Source organism: Hibiscus syriacus, unplaced genomic scaffold, assembly GCF_006381635.1.
Source record: "Hibiscus syriacus cultivar Baekdansim isolate YM2019G1 unplaced genomic scaffold, ASM638163v2 tig00116951_pilon, whole genome shotgun sequence".
In the NCBI taxonomy this organism is placed as follows: domain Eukaryota; kingdom Viridiplantae; phylum Streptophyta; class Magnoliopsida; order Malvales; family Malvaceae; genus Hibiscus; species Hibiscus syriacus.
This window is the reverse complement of record NW_024063482.1, coordinates 2,414,782-2,434,927: the sequence shown is the minus strand read 5'-3', so window position 1 is coordinate 2,434,927 and position 20,146 is coordinate 2,414,782. Positions and strand designations below refer to the sequence as shown.

General features: G+C 32.5%; 2 protein-coding genes and 1 pseudogene across 2 annotated transcripts; 2 read left to right on the top strand and 1 right to left on the bottom strand.

The window, feature by feature from the left end:
- The first annotated feature begins 2,625 nt into the window (after nucleotides 1-2,625).
- Nucleotides 2,626-4,364, top strand: LOC120188725 (uncharacterized protein C24B11.05-like). The gene is made up of 7 exons (XM_039192126.1): nucleotides 2,626-2,949; nucleotides 3,077-3,142; nucleotides 3,246-3,343; nucleotides 3,428-3,553; nucleotides 3,623-3,841; nucleotides 3,922-3,987; nucleotides 4,076-4,364. Exons 1-7 carry the CDS (start codon nucleotides 2,892-2,894, stop codon nucleotides 4,226-4,228), a joined length of 786 nt encoding a protein of 261 aa, XP_039048057.1. The 5' UTR covers nucleotides 2,626-2,891; the 3' UTR covers nucleotides 4,229-4,364.
- An 8,841-nt stretch (nucleotides 4,365-13,205) lies between these two features.
- Nucleotides 13,206-15,003, top strand: LOC120188746. Its single transcript, XM_039192143.1, has 3 exons — nucleotides 13,206-13,770; nucleotides 13,850-14,017; nucleotides 14,757-15,003. Exons 1-3 carry the CDS (start codon nucleotides 13,291-13,293, stop codon nucleotides 14,940-14,942), a joined length of 834 nt encoding a protein of 277 aa, XP_039048074.1. The 5' UTR covers nucleotides 13,206-13,290; the 3' UTR covers nucleotides 14,943-15,003.
- A 1,364-nt stretch (nucleotides 15,004-16,367) lies between these two features.
- On the bottom strand, nucleotides 16,368-19,914 carry LOC120188745 (annotated as a pseudogene).
- Nucleotides 19,915-20,146: the final 232 nt, after the last annotated feature.

The following is a 20,146-nucleotide window of genomic DNA, read 5'->3' as shown; positions in this document are numbered from 1 at the left end:
ATCCAGAATTTTCGAAACGAGAGTTTTTAAAAATCGCATCTGTTTTTTTAAAAAATATCGATTGAACGAGATAAATTAATGTGGTTTTCAAAATCTCACCTTTTTACCTTTAAGAAAAAAATCGTTTCGACATATACTACTTTATATTCTCTCAAGACTTATAAAAAAATGGCATAAGTTATACATATTACAATGGGCTAATATAACATAAAAAAAGATTAATTCCTAGTGGGCTTACAGCCCAAAAGGCAATCTAAGCCTTACGGATCTCTTATCTACCATTAGTTAGTATGAAATAACACATTGAGAATGATTCAACGAGAAAAAAGAAGAAAAATTAGAGAGAGAAAGCAACAATTTTTTATTAGGATGATTATAAAGTAGTATCTGCTCTAAAGATTCATAGCTATTGGACAATGAAAGCTCAATCACCCTTGTAATTTCCGGTGCTCGAACCTGAAACCTTTAAGAAAAAAAAATTATCTTTTTAACCACTAAAGTAACTTGATTCATACAAAGAAAGCATCATTTTTAAATGTAGATTATAATAAAAAAATCAACCAAGATTTTTATTAAGCCAATATGAATTTATAAATAAATACATTTTTAATTCAACTATTTTATAATTACACAATTTCTTAAACGATTATAGGATAAATATTTTTTTAGGGAACCAGACCACTTTCTCTTTAGCACCCTCGTTGATTACAATCATATTTAATTTTTTTAATATTTTAATAATTTATAAGTTTAAGTATTTCTTTAATTAAAAAAATGAAAATCAGTTCTCATAAAATTTTTCACACTTAATTGAGTCCTCATAATTGAAATTTAATCAATCAAGTCTTTGTTAACGTTGACTGTTATTTTTTTTTGCTTAAATGGCTAACGAGCCCTATAATAGTGACAAATGTCATTCGTAAGGGCTCATTAGATTATTTTAGATAATAAGAATTTAATTAGGTGTAAATTATAAAAATAAATAAAAAAATATTTTCCAGATAAAATCATTGAAAAGAAAAGAAAACTATAAAATTTATAAAATGTATAAAAAAATTACTTAAAATTAAAATACATAAAATTATAAAAAAAAATCGAATTATTAATTACCTAGCGATTTAACTCGATTAAATGAAAAGAAAATACCGACTCATTGATTACCAATGGTCTAAACTAATTATAAGTTGTATTATAAGGTTGATTATTATACAAAAGACAACTTTATTACTTGATAATTTAAATAAAGTCAATAATTTATATAATTTTTAGGAACTATTATATCATCTAAAGTCCCAAGGAGAGGTTATTTGTCTTGGCTATTAGAGTAGGTTGATTCCTTTGTAGAGACGTTGATGTGTTAATCATGAAATTTTGCAAGGGCTCTCATGTGATGAAATGATAGATAAAGGTTATCAAATTTTATGTTTTTATAAGGTTTAATAGTTTTAGATGATGCAGTTGATCTTTCCTCCTCCTTGTTAGATGACAACATTACAAGTGAAAACATCTTGACTAAATAAAAAAAGATTTTGTGTTAAACTTAACAGTCGTGGGCATAACAATTATGAAAAGTATAAAAGAGTTCAAGACCATGGACATAACGAATTTGAGAAGAAAAAAGAGAGTCCAATTAATTAATCACAAAGATAAACAACGAGAAAGATATAATTGTCATTTATAATTAGGATCGTGTTGTGCATGATATTGTTAGTGGTGATACAATTTTCATTAAAGTTGATACTTATGATGAGCTTAATACTGTGAAAACTAAGTTATTTCGTATATTGTAACTTAGAAAAGATTTATATCCAGTTGAAAATAATTGTTGATTAATACTCTTGAGTGATTTCATGAAAGAGGTGATTAATATGTTCTTAAGGTAGATAATTTGTTTGTCAAATTGAATAATATTTGTAGTTTAGATTTACGTGGAATTTGATTTTTTTTTGTCTTGAAATCCTTATACTTTTCGAATTATTAAGATGAAGAATATTAGAGTTTTATTAAAAAAAATTGTGACCCAAATTCTATTTGAATCATATTTCTACTATTAGTAGTTAATTAAAAAGTAAGAAACATAGCTTAAGTAAGCAAAATTTCTGTACAAATCAAATAATTGTACCTATAAATAGATAATAGGGATTATAATTAAAATTAAAGTCAAATTCTTTAAATTATCTTGTATTTTTTTTTTGACCTTAGTAATTTTTTTCTTTTCTATTTAAGAATCTTTACATAAAATTTTAATTTTTTATATTTTATAATCATTTTCTACTCGTCATGAATTAAATGTATTTTTTAATTAAGTGACATCTTGAGGTGGCCAACATACATTGGAACCTACGGAATTTTATTTTATTTGAGGATGCCTAATCAGTAAAAGTTTGATTTCTTATTAGATCAGCGAATCAGCAACAATAGCAGAAAATGACAGGTAACTTACTTTTCATGTATTTGGTGAGTAGACAATTCATACTCGTGTACTAAACAGAGATAAAATTATGCTCACCACATCAGCCAATTTCAGCATCAATACGTCATTCAATTGCGATGATGTCTCATCCTTGAGTTCATATATATATATATAGGTCACCCCTATCAGCCACAACTAGATCGTGCACCAGAACAGTTTTTCCATTACTCTTAGGTGTATGCTTTTTTAAAATTGGACTGTGATTTGCTGATTGTTTTCTTCTAATAAGTTTGTGCCTTTTTTGAGACTCATCTCCCTCGGTTAATGGGATTGTGTTGCTTTCATCAAAATCTAAGTGGAATTTGCTGAATATGCTATCATTCTCCACATGAGGACACAAGGCTAACTTGTCTATATATGCTTAAGCTCTAAGTCCTTAGCTATTGCTCTTCCATAGCTCTTTCTTTTATGTGCATTCATGAAGATGGACATCGTTGAGAGAGCCACCGGAGCTAAATATGAATGCTTGCTCTTCGGTACGGTTAATCTCTTAATCGTTAGGAACAAGATCGTGTCATGTAGCAGTTTTTTCCTCAGATCGTCCTCTGGTTTCGGGCTTTTTTAGAACCATTTATGACTTTGGGTTTTTTTTATGATTTACAGACTTGGATGATACTCTTTACCCCTTGAGTATAGGTTTCAACTTGGCTTGCCGCAAGAACATAGAAGGTAAGGCCATAAATCACATACATGATTGTTTTTCATTTTTTTTCCTTCTGTTTTTTTTTGGTTTTTGTTATGATATAAGCAATTTCACTTGCTTTAATGGCAGAATTCATGTTGAAATACCTTGATATTGAAGAAAGTGAAGTACCAAGAATGTGCTTGGAATTATACAGGGAATATGGAACAACTATGGCTGGGTTAAAGGTTACTTACAAGTTTATTCTGTCCTGAATTCGCTTCTGTCAGTTTCTTTTATGCTTTTTAGCTTCTTTTTTCATGAAATTTCAGGCTCTGGGTTATGAATTCGACAACGACGAGTTTCATGCCTATGCTCATGGAAGATTACCGTACGAAACACTGAGGCCAGATCCAGTGTTAAGAAACCTACTACTTTCGATGCCACAGAGGAAAATAGTAAGTGAACAGATGACAAAAGGACGAAAACATATGTCGTCTGTTCTAAGATGTTTGTTGATGTTTTAGATCTTCACGAATGGTGACAAGGCACATGCGCAACAAGTTCTTAAAGGGCTGTGCTTGGAAGAATGTTTTGAAGGCATCATATGCTTTGAAACACTTAACCCTCCTCTTCAACAACCTGATTTCATGGATGCTGCTGATAAGTCACCAATTCTCTGTAAACCCTCGCTTGAAGCATTTGAAGCTGCTATTCAGCTCGCCAATGTCGACCCAAAGAAAACAGTAGACACTCAATCCTTGAACACAGTTTTCTTTTCTTCCTTTAACAGTCACGGATTCCCATTTTCTAGTATTTTTTCCAGATTTTCTTCGATGATAGTGCTCGAAACATTGCGACCGGAAAAGCAGCAGGGCTTCACACAGTCATAGTAAGCTATATATGAGTTCGTTTTCGATCGCAGCACCTAGAAACTTGCCTATATGCCGATGGTTAACATGCGAGAATAATGATGGCAGGTCGGGAGCTCGACACCATTGCCCGAAGCAGATTATGTGTTACGTAACATCCACAACATCAAAGAAGCAATACCTGAATTATGGGATGGAGAAGAGGGGCAAATGGACCAAGTCATCCAACAAGCTGCAGTTGAAACGACGGTGCTTGCTTAGATTTCAGTTCCCAGGGAGGCTGGTCTTGTTATATTATTATGTCACATAGGAAGCATTCATGTTAAATAAAATGGCCCCGTCAGTAATATTTACATGTAATTGGAATACAAGGAAATGGTTATGTTATTGTTATTTATGTATTATTGTATCTTTAAGATTTATATGTGTACTAAACCCAAACTTATGGGGTTGAAAGCCAATTAAGAGGAAATAGATTAAAAATGTAGTAAAACCATATCTAGAGTTTGGGATTGAATGCACAATAACACAATGGATTGACAAGAAAATATACTATTTTTATCTTTATATTTTAATTTATATTGTATAAATATTATATATATAATATTATTAATGTCTGATCTCGACAAAACAATTTGTGGTCTGACTAATTTTTTTCCAAAAAAAAAATAGAGGTGTAATTGAAGTTTTAAAAAATATGAGAGGTATAATGGAACTAATCAAATTCAAAAGAGAAAATAACTTTAGTGACCGAAAATGTCTTATAATATACGATTTTAACCAACTTTTTTTGGATTTACGAAAATAACCAACAAATTCGCAACGCGAACTCCAGTTTCGCAATACAGTTTCCAAAAGATTATCCAAAATCGCAACGCGATTCTCCAAAATCGCAACGCGGTTTTCAAATTCACAACGCGATTTTCAAATTCACAACGCGATTTTCAAATTCGTAACGCGGTTTTCAAATTCGTAACGCGTTGCGAAAATAAACGCGCTTTGCGAATTTGACTTCTGTGTTGCGAATTTGGAAATTGATTTGCGAAATTGGAATTCGTGTTGCAAATTTGTTGGTCATTTTCGCAAATCCAAAAAAAATTGATTAAAATCGTATATTATAAGGCATTTTCGGTCACTGAAGTTATTTTTTCAATTCAAAAACATAAAAAGATTTAGTGAGAATATTTAAAATTTTGAAAACGTTATTTAAAAATATTAAAAGTTTTTTACGATAAAAATTTAATTGAATTATTCAAAATTATAAAGAACTTAATGTAAATTTCTCAAAATTTTGGGGGTTTCACGGCAGTTCGCCCCTAAATATTCTAAAAATGAATAGAAGAAGGATATATATTTTAAAATAATATGGGTTTCGTGGGTGGTCGTCCAAATTTTTAACTTCTCCTATACTTTAAGAATTTTCATAACATTTTTATTAATAATCATTTTTTACCCTTAAATTTTTATAATTATGTTTCATAACATAAAATCATATATCTATCCTTATAGATAAATATATATTTACATATTAAATCAAATTAAAACTGTCACACCCCAATTTAGGGTTAAAATTTCATATGATATTTATAGAAGTAGTTTGATTAAAATGTTGGGTTAACAAATAATTTTAAAAAGGATTGAGGACTTTAAGTATAATTTTGCCTTCTTTGGGTTTAGTTTATTCTTGAATTCACGTGAATTCTATCCATCATTAATGTGAATTTATTATTTTATTCAAAATGTTTGGAACCACAAATTGATGAGATTTTTTTTATAATATTCATTTTTAAATCTGGGAACATTTGGTCTGTTCTAAAAACTCCATTATATACAATAATTGGTGTAATGGTACTGGACATGCCAACTTTTCTGCAATCTTTACAGCAACATGAAATCTTGTAGAATTCATGTCGCTTGTTCTTCTCATTTTTGGTCATCATCTTCATCGTCTTGATTCATCCAACTGGCAAAAGAAAACTAATTTTATCGCCGTCGCCGTCGAAACTGCCTATCATCGGAAATCTCTACAACAACGGTCGCTACCTCATCGCTCACTCTGTCTTATCTCGACGATTCGACCCTCTCATGTCGCTCCACTTCGGCAATGTCCCCGTACTCGTCGTGTCCTCCGCCGAAGCTGTCCGTGAGATCACCAAAACTCATGATCTCACATTCGTAAACAGACCAAACGCAACTTCTTACATATACTTCTATACGACTACAAAGACGTCGTGTCCGCACGTTACGGTAAATATTGGAGGCAGATGAGAAGTATATGCGTACTAAATCTTCTAAGTAACAAAAAGGGTTCAATCTTATCGGGCTATAAGAGAAGAAGAAACAACTCTAAGTTCTGTGGTGGTCATGGTTACCAACAAGCAAACCGAGGTGGTTGAGGCTGCGGAGGAAGATGATGGAGCTGCTAACGGTGGCTCTGTTACGGCTACTATTACTGTCCCGTCAAAACCCAAGAAAGGATAGGTTGTATTGCCTTTTAAGAGAGACAAAACGAGATCCAGGAGATTCTTGGAAATTCAAAAATTAAGGGAAAACAAAAAGGAATGTGATCTGAAGACAAAGGAAAAAGGGGTTATGATTTCAATATGAAAAATCACGTGGGTTTTGGTGAAAAGTTAATAAAGGATGAAGGGTAAATCACAATATGGGTCAACCAAGTTTGGTGAGAATTCAACCTTGTCTTCTAGTTCTATATAGTTATTAATGTTGTCTAATGGTTTGAATAAGATTTATTTTGGTCACTTACCTTGGTAGCTAAGTATTAAATTGGCCTTTGAGTTTTTAATTTTTTCATTTATGTCTCTCTATTATAGAAAGGATTTATAATAAGTTATTTTTATGGCGACGAAAATTTATTTGGATTCAAATTCAAATTTTAGATGGTGTGGGATCGTGAGAGAAAGAATTGGAAGCTCGAAAGTTAAAATTTTTGAAAAGTCATATTTTATGTTTTTCGACGTCCTGAATCCGAATATGAAGTCTGTTTCGTCAAATTCGAACCTAGTAAGCTATTTTTCACTTATTTATCACATGATTCGATCCGTTTTTCAGAATTAAGTCTCGTTTTTTTATGAAATTTCTATTATTATGTATTTGAGGAATTATTAGAAGTTGAATCAAAGATCGAGGGTGTTCGAATAGAATTTATATGGTCGATCAGTATGACACGGAAATTGAGGTAATACATTACTACATTTTCATGCTTTATGGAACATGTTGGTATTGGTAAATGCATGAATGTAAATGTTTGGTCTCATATGTGTAATTAATGAAGTTCTACACACGATTCGAATATAGTAAAAATTCGGTAAATGAATATGGCTCAGATGACTGATATAAGAAATGGATGGATTGTTAGAATTAAATTATGAGTTATGTGATTAGTGATAAATGTGTTATCATGGATTTGTAGCATATAAATTATTTCATCAAAGGTACTTGGATGGGAAATTATGAGAATATTCCGGTAGGGTAAAATTACGAAAATATCCTTATGTTGTAAGATGACAAGAATTGTCCTTGGAAGTTGACTAATAACTTTGAAAGGATATATTGATCTGAGAAAACTAAAGATGTGCAAAAGAAATGCTAGTTTGCTTAGAAAATTTGGATAACCGGATTTTAACCCAATAGGTTTTATGTAAGATACTAAAAGTCTGTTAAGGAATCATTTCGAGATCAAAGAATGTTCAGGAAAGCAATTAATGATTGGATCTCTAAAGTATAATTATTTTCGTTAAGAGTTAATACCGAAATTATATGGTTAAGAAATTACGAAAATGCCCTTGAGAGGTAAAAATAGTCTGAGTTGACTTTGAATGAGGTAGTAACATGAGAATTTGTTTTAAATCGATAAATTACTGATTTGATTGTTGAGATCTTATTTTTGAATGGAAAATTTTGATAATTCGTTAGTAATATCTGAGAAGGCATTTAACCTGGAAATCTCCGATTTGAGTAAGTACATGAAGAATAATAATTTATCGATGGTGATATTTTGTCGGAATAATTAGAAGGGATTGCCATAAATGATAAATTGGAATTAAATAATAAGACCGGACGGAAGGAAATGATTGTAATATTCTAGATTTGTGAGATAACCATAATACCCCTGTAATGGAAATGATTAAAGAATATCACCAAGCCAGGACTGAATGGATATCCTCAAGCTTTGAAATGAATGGAAGATCATTGAGCATAAAAAAAGACCAAAATACCCTTATGTCCTAGACTAAGTAAATCTCTTGGATTATTTAAGAAATTCAAATAAACATGGATGTTGTACTGCTCTTAAAGATTATGGAACACAATTTAAGCCGGTCAAACAATACTAGTGCTATATCAGTACTTGAATGGCATAGGTACCACTTGAATGCTAGTTCGTTTCCCCAAGTTTGGATTTATGAAAATTATGGAAGTACTCAGTTCAGCTTAACACTAGAGCGCATTCGATATTAAGAAGTGGCTATTCCTGAGATAAATCAATCATGAATAGCAAAACGATTTTAGTATATGACTAAATTGAACTGAAATGAAGTACAACATGTATTTGAAATTCATAAACGTCTCAATTATTCTGGAAAACTCTAAAGAAACCGGGATAGACTTGCTTACTAAACGAACTAAGTAACCTCAATGATCAAGGATTAAATAGTTGATTGGATGAGTTTGGAAACACTGTTGAACTTACATGATGAATTGTCCTTATGGGTTGTACCATGAATCAAGTACGTCCGTATTTCCTTATATCGTTGAAACGTGGAAATGAAAAAAAAACCGTTGGAAGATCTATTCAGCGATGATTATGGGGATGATCTATCGATATGCATTATGGTATTAAAGAGTGAATACACTGGAAGGATAATGAATTGGCTTATTGACATGCATCAGTTTGGGAGTTGTGTAACTCGAGTTGTTTGATAATACGATCGATTGTCATAGATTGTAATTGACTTGAATCTTCGATTCTATATTTTCATCTAAAATCACTTCGGTCATGTTTGAAAACGTAAGTAACGCAGAATGAAAAGATTCTGAATACCTCATTTGGTTCAATTGGGCTGAAATCCTATGAATTCAAAGTATATTCCTGAATACCCCTGATTGTTTGAGTAATGGAAACACTTGCAGAAAATCTAAATTTAGAATTATTATGTATAAAGGTTCCTGAACGCTTTCCTGATGCACATGAAAACTTAGTGGAATTCTAAAGTATCAATCTGAAATGTATGATTAGATCGGTTAGAAATCGATTCTCTTCAATAAGATCTTATTCCTGGAATTCGATCAAATTGCCAACTTCATGTTATCCTTATTGATAACTTCAAAATGCATTTGAAAAATATTTGGATTCTCTAGTGTGTTCCTTATATTTTAAAAATTGTTTTATTGTTTTAACATGTGGTACACTGAAATATATGGTTATTGTTTTATGGATGCACCGACTTAACGGTGATGGCTTATGGATTTGTATCATTGTATAAACTGTATCTTGGAGATACATATTTGTAAAGTACAGCTCTGATCAAGCTGAAAAATGTTTATGGACCTAATGTGACTCTTAGGTAGGCTCTGTGGCCCTGAGATCATTCTCGGGTAGGCCCTGTGGCCCTAAGATGTGTTTTTAGGTAGGCCCCATGGCCCCAAACTTTCTTGGATAGGCTCTCAGGCCCTAAGATGTTCCCTTAGGTTAACTCTTTGTAAGATGGTTTTAAAATAAGAGTTTAAAAAGCTCCACTACAATATGGTTTATGGGATTTTACTGAACTATCATTTAATTAGTGTACCTATTATGGTTTTATCGTACTGATGGAACACACTAGACATCCTTTTCGACCTCATGAAAACGTGATAGTATGAAAGGTTTCTTATGAACTGGGATTCATGGCTTCTACTCGATGAACTACTAATGGAACTCCAGATTATTCCGCAATTGGTATACGTTTGATTCAATAAGGAAATTATGGTTTTCCATTTATATGCATGTCATGTAGCATCATCTGGTAGTTCTGTATTACTGAGCTTTCCGAAGCTCACTCTATTACTCACCATTGCAGGTTAAAAGAATTGTACCAGTGCATCTATCGAATTCAGTAAGGGAACTCTTCCGGCATTGTTGCAGAGTATGGTACATGTGATTAGGGGGCATGTATTGTATTTTGTTTTATATACGAGTTTGAAAATCTATTTTATTTCGAATACTGATAAATTTTATTTTGTACTCATAAATGATTTTATGAGTTTACATGTTTTAAGAAAAGTTTTAAATTTTCTGCTATTTTTTTCGGTGGGTCGCTCCGGTGGCCCTAATGTGACACTCCAAATCGGATCGGGCTATCCGCATCGGTCTGAATGGGTTACAAAACAGATATATTATGTAAAAAGACGTGAGATCAAACATACTTATATTTTTTAATTTAAGAGTGAAAAAAATTAAGGGTAAACTATACGTTTAGTATCTAAATTATTATTTTTGTTCTATTTTAGTGCCCAAACTTTATTTTTCTTCTAAAGTCATATCTAATGTTTACTTTAGGTTTCAATTTAGTACCCCGTAGTTAAAAAATTAACAGAACCGATGGCGTGACATTTTTTGTATTTTTTCAATGATGATGTGACATTACCTTATGGTGACACGTCAACATCACTGTTAAGTTTTTAACGACATAGTACCAAAATGAAACTCAAACTAAACGTTCAGTATGGTTTTAAAAAAAGGTTTAGGTATTAAAATAAAACAAAAATAATAGTTTAGGTACTAAACATGTAAATACACTAAACATCGTACAAAAATATATCATATATACACAATATTAAATAGTCTTATCCCAAACCTTAAGTTTTGATTATATCATAAAATTTAATATTATGATCCTTAAAAAAAATGCTCATATATGAATAGCACAGTTGTCATTGAATGATTTTTTGAAGAACAAGTTAAGGGATCCCAATCGTATGATTTAGGAAAACAATAGCTTGTCATACTAGAATTAATATTTTTCCCTAATGCTTTAATCAATAAACATGTGATTTATGTGCTGGAGTCTTCATCTTTTGTAAGATTGGTACCAGTTTTCACTTTTAATATATAATGATAAATCACAATCATAATAAAATATTACGTTACATTAAAAAAATTAATAATTATAACAATAATTTGTGTAGTGATTATCTTCCTAATAATATTATATTATGCAATTAGGATTTTGAGATCTTTATCTTACTAATAACCATAATAATAATTTGTGTAGTGTTTACCATAATAATATTTTATTATGCAATTAAGATTTTGGAGATCTTTATCTTACTAAAAAATATTGTTTTAGGCAAGTTTAGTTTTTTAATTTATTGTATTTTTGTCTTATATTTGTATTCAAAGAACCATATGGATGCACCGATCAAACAATTTCAATAGTTAAAGAATTATTGTTATTTCTTAAGATTTTCAAGTTTGAGTACTATGTATGCAAGAGTATAAGCGTACAATATCAAAAGGTTAAAATTCTTTAAATAAATACTACCTTATATTCATCCTATATTAATAAAAAATATTCATTTTTATATTACTTATTATGGGATATTATATTTTAATTATGTTTTATATTACTAATTTGACATATGTAAATACGTTTTCATTTTTATATAAATTCTAAATATAATCTCAGTTTTACTTAGAAAGGAGGTGAAGGGGAAAAATTAGAGTGTTTCTAGTGGGTATAGAACTTATAACCTAAAGGAATATGAGAGAATAAGATGAGCAGTTTGACCAACTAATCAAATGTGTTTGCTCTACGTTTATGTTTTACTATTATGTTATAGTCATGTTATTTTTCATATTACATTGTTTTTAGGAACGAACACATAAATTTATGTCAGAGAGTACAAATTTAAAAAATTATATTAAAAATTTAAGGGGTACGAAATTATATAATTAATAGAAAATCTAAAAAATCTAAAATATAAGGGTATTTAAATTTTCTAACGGGTGTGACTGCACCAACACCCCTACGATCCATCCCTTGTTGTTTTTAATTAATTTTTACCGTGTTATATTCATGTGTACAACAAAATCTTCAAATAGAATCATGCTAACGTAAATATTTTATCAATAATAATAATTCAATAAACATAAACATAAGTATGGATTTAATTTTACTATATATTTTAATTATTATTGAAAATAGTAAAATTGCACATTAAATTGTTTTGTTTTAAAAGAAGTTGCAAATGATTTTATTTGTTAAAATAAAAAATAGAATATGTAGAGATTAGTCGTAGAGTGGGAAACCATCCTTGAGAATTACTCCAAAGATGGAGTGGATCATTATAATTGTAGAACTTGCAAGTAATGTCATCAACTATAAATTGGGTTGACGTTTAGGAAATATAGATATTAATTGATCACAATTTAATTTTTGGTTCGCCATTATTAAGATTTAAGATCCAAGAGTCGAAGCTCCACGATGTCTCTCCAATGCACTGCTAAACCTACCATAACTCAAGGTGCAAATTCATACTTGCTTTCATATTGTTTCAAACCTTTTAATGATCTTGTACATTTTAGAAATGAATATCAGTTCTTCAAAATTATTTCTTTAGCTATTTCTTTGTTGGAAAAAGACGAGGGTATAAGGTCAAAATTCAACTCTAATGCTTGATAAAATGGTTATTCTTTAATAGGTCTTTTTATTGAAATACTTTAGCCCTCAACGTTTTATTTTAAAATAAAATTTCTCTTAATTAAATGAAAATCGTTAATTGACTTATTATTAATGCTTGTTGTTGACATAACAAGTCACATGGTTCAAAATAGTGACATGACATGTATCACATCACCACATATAGTATTTATCATGTCATCACTTATATATACATGACATGTGTTGCATTATCACTTATGTACATATGATATGTGCCACGTCATTATCTTATATAGATATGACTTGACACGTCATAGACAAGCATTTACAATCTGTTGACTAATAATTTCTATCCAACTAGATATTTTACTTTAAAATAAAACATGAAAATCTAAAATCTAAAAAAGCATAACAAAACATTGAGAGTATTTTTTTTTTCAATTATGATTTTCAATCCAAATATGAAAAAAACTGACCCAAATTCAGTTTATGGGTTCAATTCCCCAACCCAAACGATATAAAACTATTGGGCCACGAGTACCATTTTCTACCTCTCGAGACGTTGCTGTTCTTAAAAGGGAGCGGCTGATGGAAAGAAATCCCCTGGAAAAATCTCTAGCACTGAAAAATATGGGGCTGTGGTATTTCAGTTAAGCTACACAAAATATGCGCGCGTATCCAATTCCACTAACTGTTGTTTCCACCGTCTCACTCGCGCCTTTCCCCACCTCCGCCCGCTTCCTTCTCAACCCACCGACCTCCGACAAAACTACCGCCTTAATTTTCCTCTCAACTCCCTATCCCAGGTTTCTTTTCTCCAAATTCAGCCCGTGCCCTTTTTGTTCCAACTCCGATGCCACCACTTCCGACACAAATGAGGATGATGATGTTTATTTTGACATTGACGATGATGGGTTTGTACTTTCAGATGACAAGACACAATCATTATCTGAAGATGGTGTCTTTGTGGAGGTAACAAAACTTGGAAGGAGTTCTCGTAGAATTCGGTCCAAAATTGGGATTGAAGCCAGCCTCGACACCGTTTGGAACATTTTGACGGACTATGAGAAGTTGTCCGATGTTATTCCGGCTCTTACCGTCAGCAAAGTTGTCGAAAAGAAAGACAAATTTGCTCGACTCTATCAGGTAAATCATTTATCTCCCATTTCGTTTACTTATTGATATGATTTATTGATGTAATCTCTGTAGTCATTCCGTTCAATAGATTGGACAGCAAAACTTGCCATTGGGTTTGAAATTTAATGCGAAAGGAGTTATAGATTGTTATGAGAAAGATCTTGAGATTTTGCCTTCTGGGAAAAAGCGTGAGATTCAATTTAAGATGGTTGAAGGTGACTTTATTGTTTTTGAAGGAACATGGTTGGTCGAACAGGTAGAGAATTAATTGGTTTTAAGCTGTTTCAGTGCCTTTAAATATTGTCTTTCAATTTGTTTTTCATGGAAGTATAAAATCACATCTCATTGTTAAAGGAAACCTTAGATCAACTGAATGGAGTTCTTTTTTTCTTGCTAAATCGAGACAATTTTGATCCATGCTCTGCCCTCAGACTTATTTATGCCATTGGTTCGTGCTATAAGTATATTTCCTCCGCTGCAAATGACTAAACCATATAATATAATGGATTTGCATTGGCTTTAGGCGCACTTAGCACTTGTTGATCTTATAAAAAATGCACTTCACTTACAGTTTTACTTTTGTAATTTTTGTTGTCTCATTTTAAGTTGATGTTGCTGGTTTGTTTCGAGTTCTCAGTAGTTGGTGTCCACGGTTGCTTTTTCGTGCATTTTTTCTCTTTAGGGTTGCGTCTATAGAATCATATGGTACAGCATTTAGCCGGTCTAAAGAAATCCATGTTTAGAAAACTGGAGGCTTGGCTTGAGAAGTATACTTAATGATTCTCGCCATCTTTCCCACTGGCATCTTCACAATTTCCCTTCTTTCTAAGGTCTTGACTTATAGTTTGCGAGTTGCGACCAAATATTTCTGGCTTGATGGCCTGATAAATATGATGTTTGTCACTAGTGTTACCGTCAGCGATTTTAACAAGTAAATGCATAGTTATGTATTCCAAAAGCTAATGACTGTATTACTTAATTGATGTGTTATGCAGTTTAATGAAGGAAAATGTGAAGGCATTATCGGTGTAGAATTTCAGACGACGCTTTCATATTCGGTGGATCTTAAGCCGAAGATGTGGTTGCCTGTTCAGCTTGTTGAGAGCAGGCTTTCTATGGAGATAAAGACGAACCTTTTGTCGATTCATGAAGAAGCAAAGAAAGTGATGAGTGCTTTGTAACTCTGCATGTTGCAATAATGATACTCCTCCAATGAAATATAAAAGGTTTTCTGAGTTTCATTCCTTCCTTCAAAGTGAATAAAGTTTGCCAATGTCCGGCTTAAATAATCTGTTGGAGTAATGCACGTGAGTCTTCGTGTCACTCCAATCCAGGATAAATACAATCAACATAGTACATATAAATTGTTCACAACATTTACATGCACGGTTACAGTACATGCAAAATATTATGTTATCAATCATTATGTGGCTATCAAGTAAACCAACATGCACTGGTCAAAAACTTCTTTACAACTTGTGCAAATTCGTGTTAAGTTCACCTCAAAAAAGTTCATATAAAAAAGTTTTTGACACACCACTTCAAAGATATTTTTTTACCATTACAACATTTCGTACTGCGGAGTTCCGTGCTCAAAGGCTTTGTAATTGAAGGAGCGTGCCAGTAGAATTCTTGAATATATATCGAGATGGACGAAGAATTTTATGCTATGAGGAATAAATTTATAAAATTTTAAGAAGTGAAAATATATTATTGATAAAAAATTATATAAAAAAATCAAAATATATAATAATTTAAAATTTTAAGATACGATTGTCTCTAATCATTTATCTTTAAATGTAAGGTTTCGACGTCGACTAACATAGTGGTTGATAACCACACAATTATCTCACCACAAAAACAAGTGGTCAAGATAGAAGACAAGTAAGTTAAGTGAACCGATTGATGACCTTTAAGCCACCTATTGATAGCTCTGCCATTCCAAGCCCTTCTAGCAATAGCATCGATAACAGAGGAAACTAGAGACTTAAAGAGAACGGATCCCCTCTTGTCCAGGGATCCACAGCTTAAATAAAATATCTCTTCTCAGTTTCTACAACCATTTCTATTTCCAATTATTTTTTCTATCCAATTTATGTTCAAATTAAGTGAAATAAATTTATTATCTTTTATCAAGAATATTGTATCTTCGAAAATACATTCTAAAAGTGATTATATTGGTTGTAAAATATTTTATTTGTTATTTCTGCTGCTTCAACTTTGTTATGATAGCTTAAAGATGTAAATGACTTTGGGTTTTGCTTATGCACTTTTGTTTGTTTGTTTAATCATGATTCGTGTATTTTTCAATATAAATTGCTCTTTTGATGAAATATAATTTATAAAAATAACAGTAATTAAAAAAAATGAAAATGCAACATTAATTCGATATTGTTCGCATTCATATAAATAAATAAATAGCTTATTTGTTGGTATGTATTATGTATATGATTGTCCATTTATTGTTTAAAATTGCTTATGGTATTGTAAAATCAACCTCGCCAACAACTACAACTAAATCATATATTTATTTGTTATGAAATAAACATTCCGATCCATGAAAACTAAAACTAGATAAACCTCACCAACAACTTATCTAAATTATACCCGCAGAAAAATTAAAAAAAAAGGGTACTAAATCATAGTTCCATCCTTAATTGCAGAATTTTTTAACACTACAGTAATTCCTGATCGAATGTAGAATCCCTCTGATGGTCTATCTGCCTCTTCCACATTCTGCATTTCATCCAGAACAGACAATGTAAATCAGTCTTATATTTCTCTTTTCATGATTTGGTACTCAAACATGTTCATCCAATAGATTAAATGTACTTACATCCTTGTTTGCAATGAAAACATTCTTTCCAATTCTTGCATTTGTGTCTATTATGCAATTCCTGCAGGAAGAAAACCAGTCCAAGAAATGTTCCAACACTGATGCATATATCGAGTAAGATATGTGTATGTTCAAAGCTAGCTTACTTGATTTTGGTATCTCTGCCAACGCCTAGGGGAACATTGCCCTTTGCTAAACAGGATTCTATTTCTTTTTCAGTTTGGTAATTGTCAGCACCCATCATCAATGTATCCTGGACAATCAGTGATAGTTATAAAATCTAAGGCAAGTTCGAGATTTTTCTGGTTTGGCTTCTAATTGGCTCCGTTAAAGCTGATTATGCTCAAAGTTCGTGATTTTAAATCGGTAGTAAGAAGAACGATGTTATATGATATAGTGAGTGAATGAATGAATAATGGAGAAGTTACCTTGAGCTGCACCCCATGTTCCAATCTTGAGCGAACCCCCACGATGGAATGTTCGACACTGCATTCTCTCAAGAAGCAGCCATGTGAAATTATGGAGTCCACGACCTACAATAAGCAGGGGTGACTTCATAATCATTCCATGCATCATAGTCATGCCATTTTATCAGACTAGAATCCGAAACGAAATTATTACCCTGCACTGCTCTATTCTTGATGGAGGTAGAAACCGAGGAGAGGTGAAGATTGGCTTTAGAGGATCATAAAAGTGAAACTTGGGGGGCTTTAAGCATGGAGACAAGTTGCAGCTTGTTAAACGTAAAATCGGATAAGGAAAAACTGCAGGGATGGTTTAGAAGAGGACTACCTTATCTGTTAGGGCCAAATTTGCATCGAAAAAGGATTTTATAGTTCCAATATCTTCCCAATAGTCTTTAAACAAATATGCCTGCCATGTACAAATAACTGCAACTTAGAGGCTCTGACAAGTTTCAACATTTAAGTAACAGTGATCATGGACAACCTTTTCGAAAGCGTACCTTAACATTGTAATATTTCATAGCCAGTGGAATGACTTCAGATCCGAAATCATTTGCTTCCGGATAATGCCACCTAAAGAAGGAAAAATAATAAAAAGAAAGAACATCTTTCCTGGTTGAAGCAAACCAGAACATTGATGCAGTTTATGGGATATATTTTACTGCTTTGGCTAATATTACCTGAGTAGTTTCAGTAGAACATCTGTCTTGAACAAATATATACCCATTGATGCAATGTACGGCATTTTCCTTGAATCTTGAGCTGTTAATCGTAGAACAGTCGGATTGACTTGCTGTTACAATAAGAAGTATCAAGAATCAGTTGAATGGTTAAGATCAGGGGCGTGGTTGAGCGAGTGCATAGTGCGCAACGGTGCAGGACCTCAAAAAACAGAGGCCCCGAAATAGAGTATATCTATAAATTGTTGTCATTAAGAAGAAGAAAAATAGATATATAGCAGTAATTAGATCATTGAGCCTGTGATTTTGTTGATCTTAAATTCGAATCTCGTCAACAAACAAATTTATTTTTGGGAAAAACAAATTCAAATTTGCACAGGATCCTGAAATAGAGTATATCTATAAGATTTTTAAGTTAATAAAATTAATCATTTATTATTTCAGAAAAATAAGTTCGAGATCTAAGGTCCCTTTACAAGAATTTGCACAGGCCTCCAACAACTTAACCACGACCCTGATTAAGATCTAAATCAAAATCTATACATAAGAACAAAGGACAAGTACCAACCATTGACCTCAAACTTTCACCCTTGGGTTTCTCTAGAAATTGCTCGATCTGTCCACTTTCATTGATCTTTACCAATCCAAAATCAGAGGCACGACTGCAGGACAAGGCATTTGTTCATATTCTTTGTATTGAATATCATTTTACCGGTGTTATATGATCTTATACAAGTACAATAAACTGAAAAACTATCAATCTTTTGTTCATTTTCTTCTGTCACTGGTAAACAATTTATTGGACTACCCTACGTCAGTCCTTTTGTTTTCTTTGTTTTTTTCCCAATATTTGTTTCTAATTACCTTTCATCCACAGGGACACAAGAAACAGATATGTCAGCACCAGAATTAATGTGCTTCTGCAATAGAGATTGACATTTAATAAAGCCTAGGAATTAATGAGAAAAGACAACATTGCAAAGTAAAGAATCAAGTGAGCAGCTATGGTTCACCTGCAAGAAATCCATGTAATCCATCCGGTATAGATGATCGCCAGATAATATCAAAATGTTCTTGATATGTCTGAGTTTAGCATCCTGCAATAGTTACCACAAATTTGTGAACTCAAGAATTTTCATTGTTGAAAAAGCATGCTATAGCATTTCTATTCCGACTTCCAAAGCACAGACCAATGAGAAGGAAATAAAAAGATAGGGCAGCTTGTCATACCTCAAACAACCATAAGAACTGTCTTACGGCATCAGCTGTGCCCTGGAACCACTTGTTTCCAGATTCACCAGGTGTTTGTGTAGCAGCTAATACCTATTGCATGACAAGGTGCCGAATTAGAAGCATATGTAGCAGAGAGCAAGAGACAACCACCCTATAATGCATTTCCACAGTTCGGAACATTGATCTGGTTTAGAAGATGAATCTTACCACTTGGGAATTGTTCAACCTACCTCGACGAACCCATCCCCAAAGTTCACACCATTGCCATGATTATATGTCCGAGCAATGTGGCGGTTCAGGGATTGAGAATTGAACTGGGTGAGGATGTAAATCTTGTTAATCCCACTATTGATGCAGTTACTCATGGGGACATCAATCAGCCTATAACATCCTCCAATGGGGACCTAACAAACCATGTGGAGCATCACATCAGAGACGGTAAATGTTAGAGGTGTTTAGGCAAAATATATTCAATAACTCAAAGGTTGCATAAAATATGTCAAGATTAACTTACAGCTGGTTTGGCCATTGTTTCAGTAAGGGGAAAGAGCCGAGTTCCAGCCCCTCCCCCTAAAATGATGGAGGCAACAGTCTTAGGATCTGCCTCTTTTTTTCGGAAAAATATTCTCCCTGAAAGCCTGCATTGCAAGTTTATACTCATCAATCATCTAATTCCAAGTGCTAGAAGATTATAAGCTCTAAACCACTCAAGAGACAAGGAAGTTACCATGAAACCTTTAGCAACATCAGCCAGAACAGCAGAAGTGGAAAATCTTTTGGTTGCAACACATTTCCTCCTAGAAATGTCGATCCGAGTACTGGAAAAAGAACTATTGCATTGCCCAATTCTCACTGCATTATGAGAGAAGGAAGATGACATGACCCTTTCCTGGTAGGATGGTGGCGGCTTTGATGATGGAGCAGAGAAAGAACCCAACATTCTTTGTTCCCCCCCCCCCCTCTATTAAAGATTTCTCTTCTTCAAGGAAAGAACATAAAGCTCAAGAACAAGCCTTTTTCTTGACACTTGTTCAGTTCTCCTGTTTGTTGCTCTTTTCTGTTATCTTGAGGACTGCTCAAACAATAAAACAAAATCAATAGCTTGAAAACTGGTAATTTTCTCACCTAAAATTTCAATCAAAATGTTCCTTATCTCAATATAAGAAAGATCA

Coding starts and splice junctions, on each gene's coding strand:
- LOC120188725 (XM_039192126.1), top strand. CDS start 2,892: ATGAAGATGGACATCGTTGAGAGAGCCACCGGAGCTAAATATGAATGC. Junction 2,950..3,076: donor ATATGAATGCTTGCTCTTCG/GTACGGTTAATC, acceptor TATGATTTACAG/ACTTGGATGATACTCTTTAC. Junction 3,988..4,075: donor CAGGGCTTCACACAGTCATA/GTAAGCTATATA, acceptor TAATGATGGCAG/GTCGGGAGCTCGACACCATT.
- LOC120188746 (XM_039192143.1), top strand. CDS start 13,291: ATGCGCGCGTATCCAATTCCACTAACTGTTGTTTCCACCGTCTCACTC. Junction 13,771..13,849: donor AATTTGCTCGACTCTATCAG/GTAAATCATTTA, acceptor TCCGTTCAATAG/ATTGGACAGCAAAACTTGCC. Junction 14,018..14,756: donor GAACATGGTTGGTCGAACAG/GTAGAGAATTAA, acceptor TGTGTTATGCAG/TTTAATGAAGGAAAATGTGA.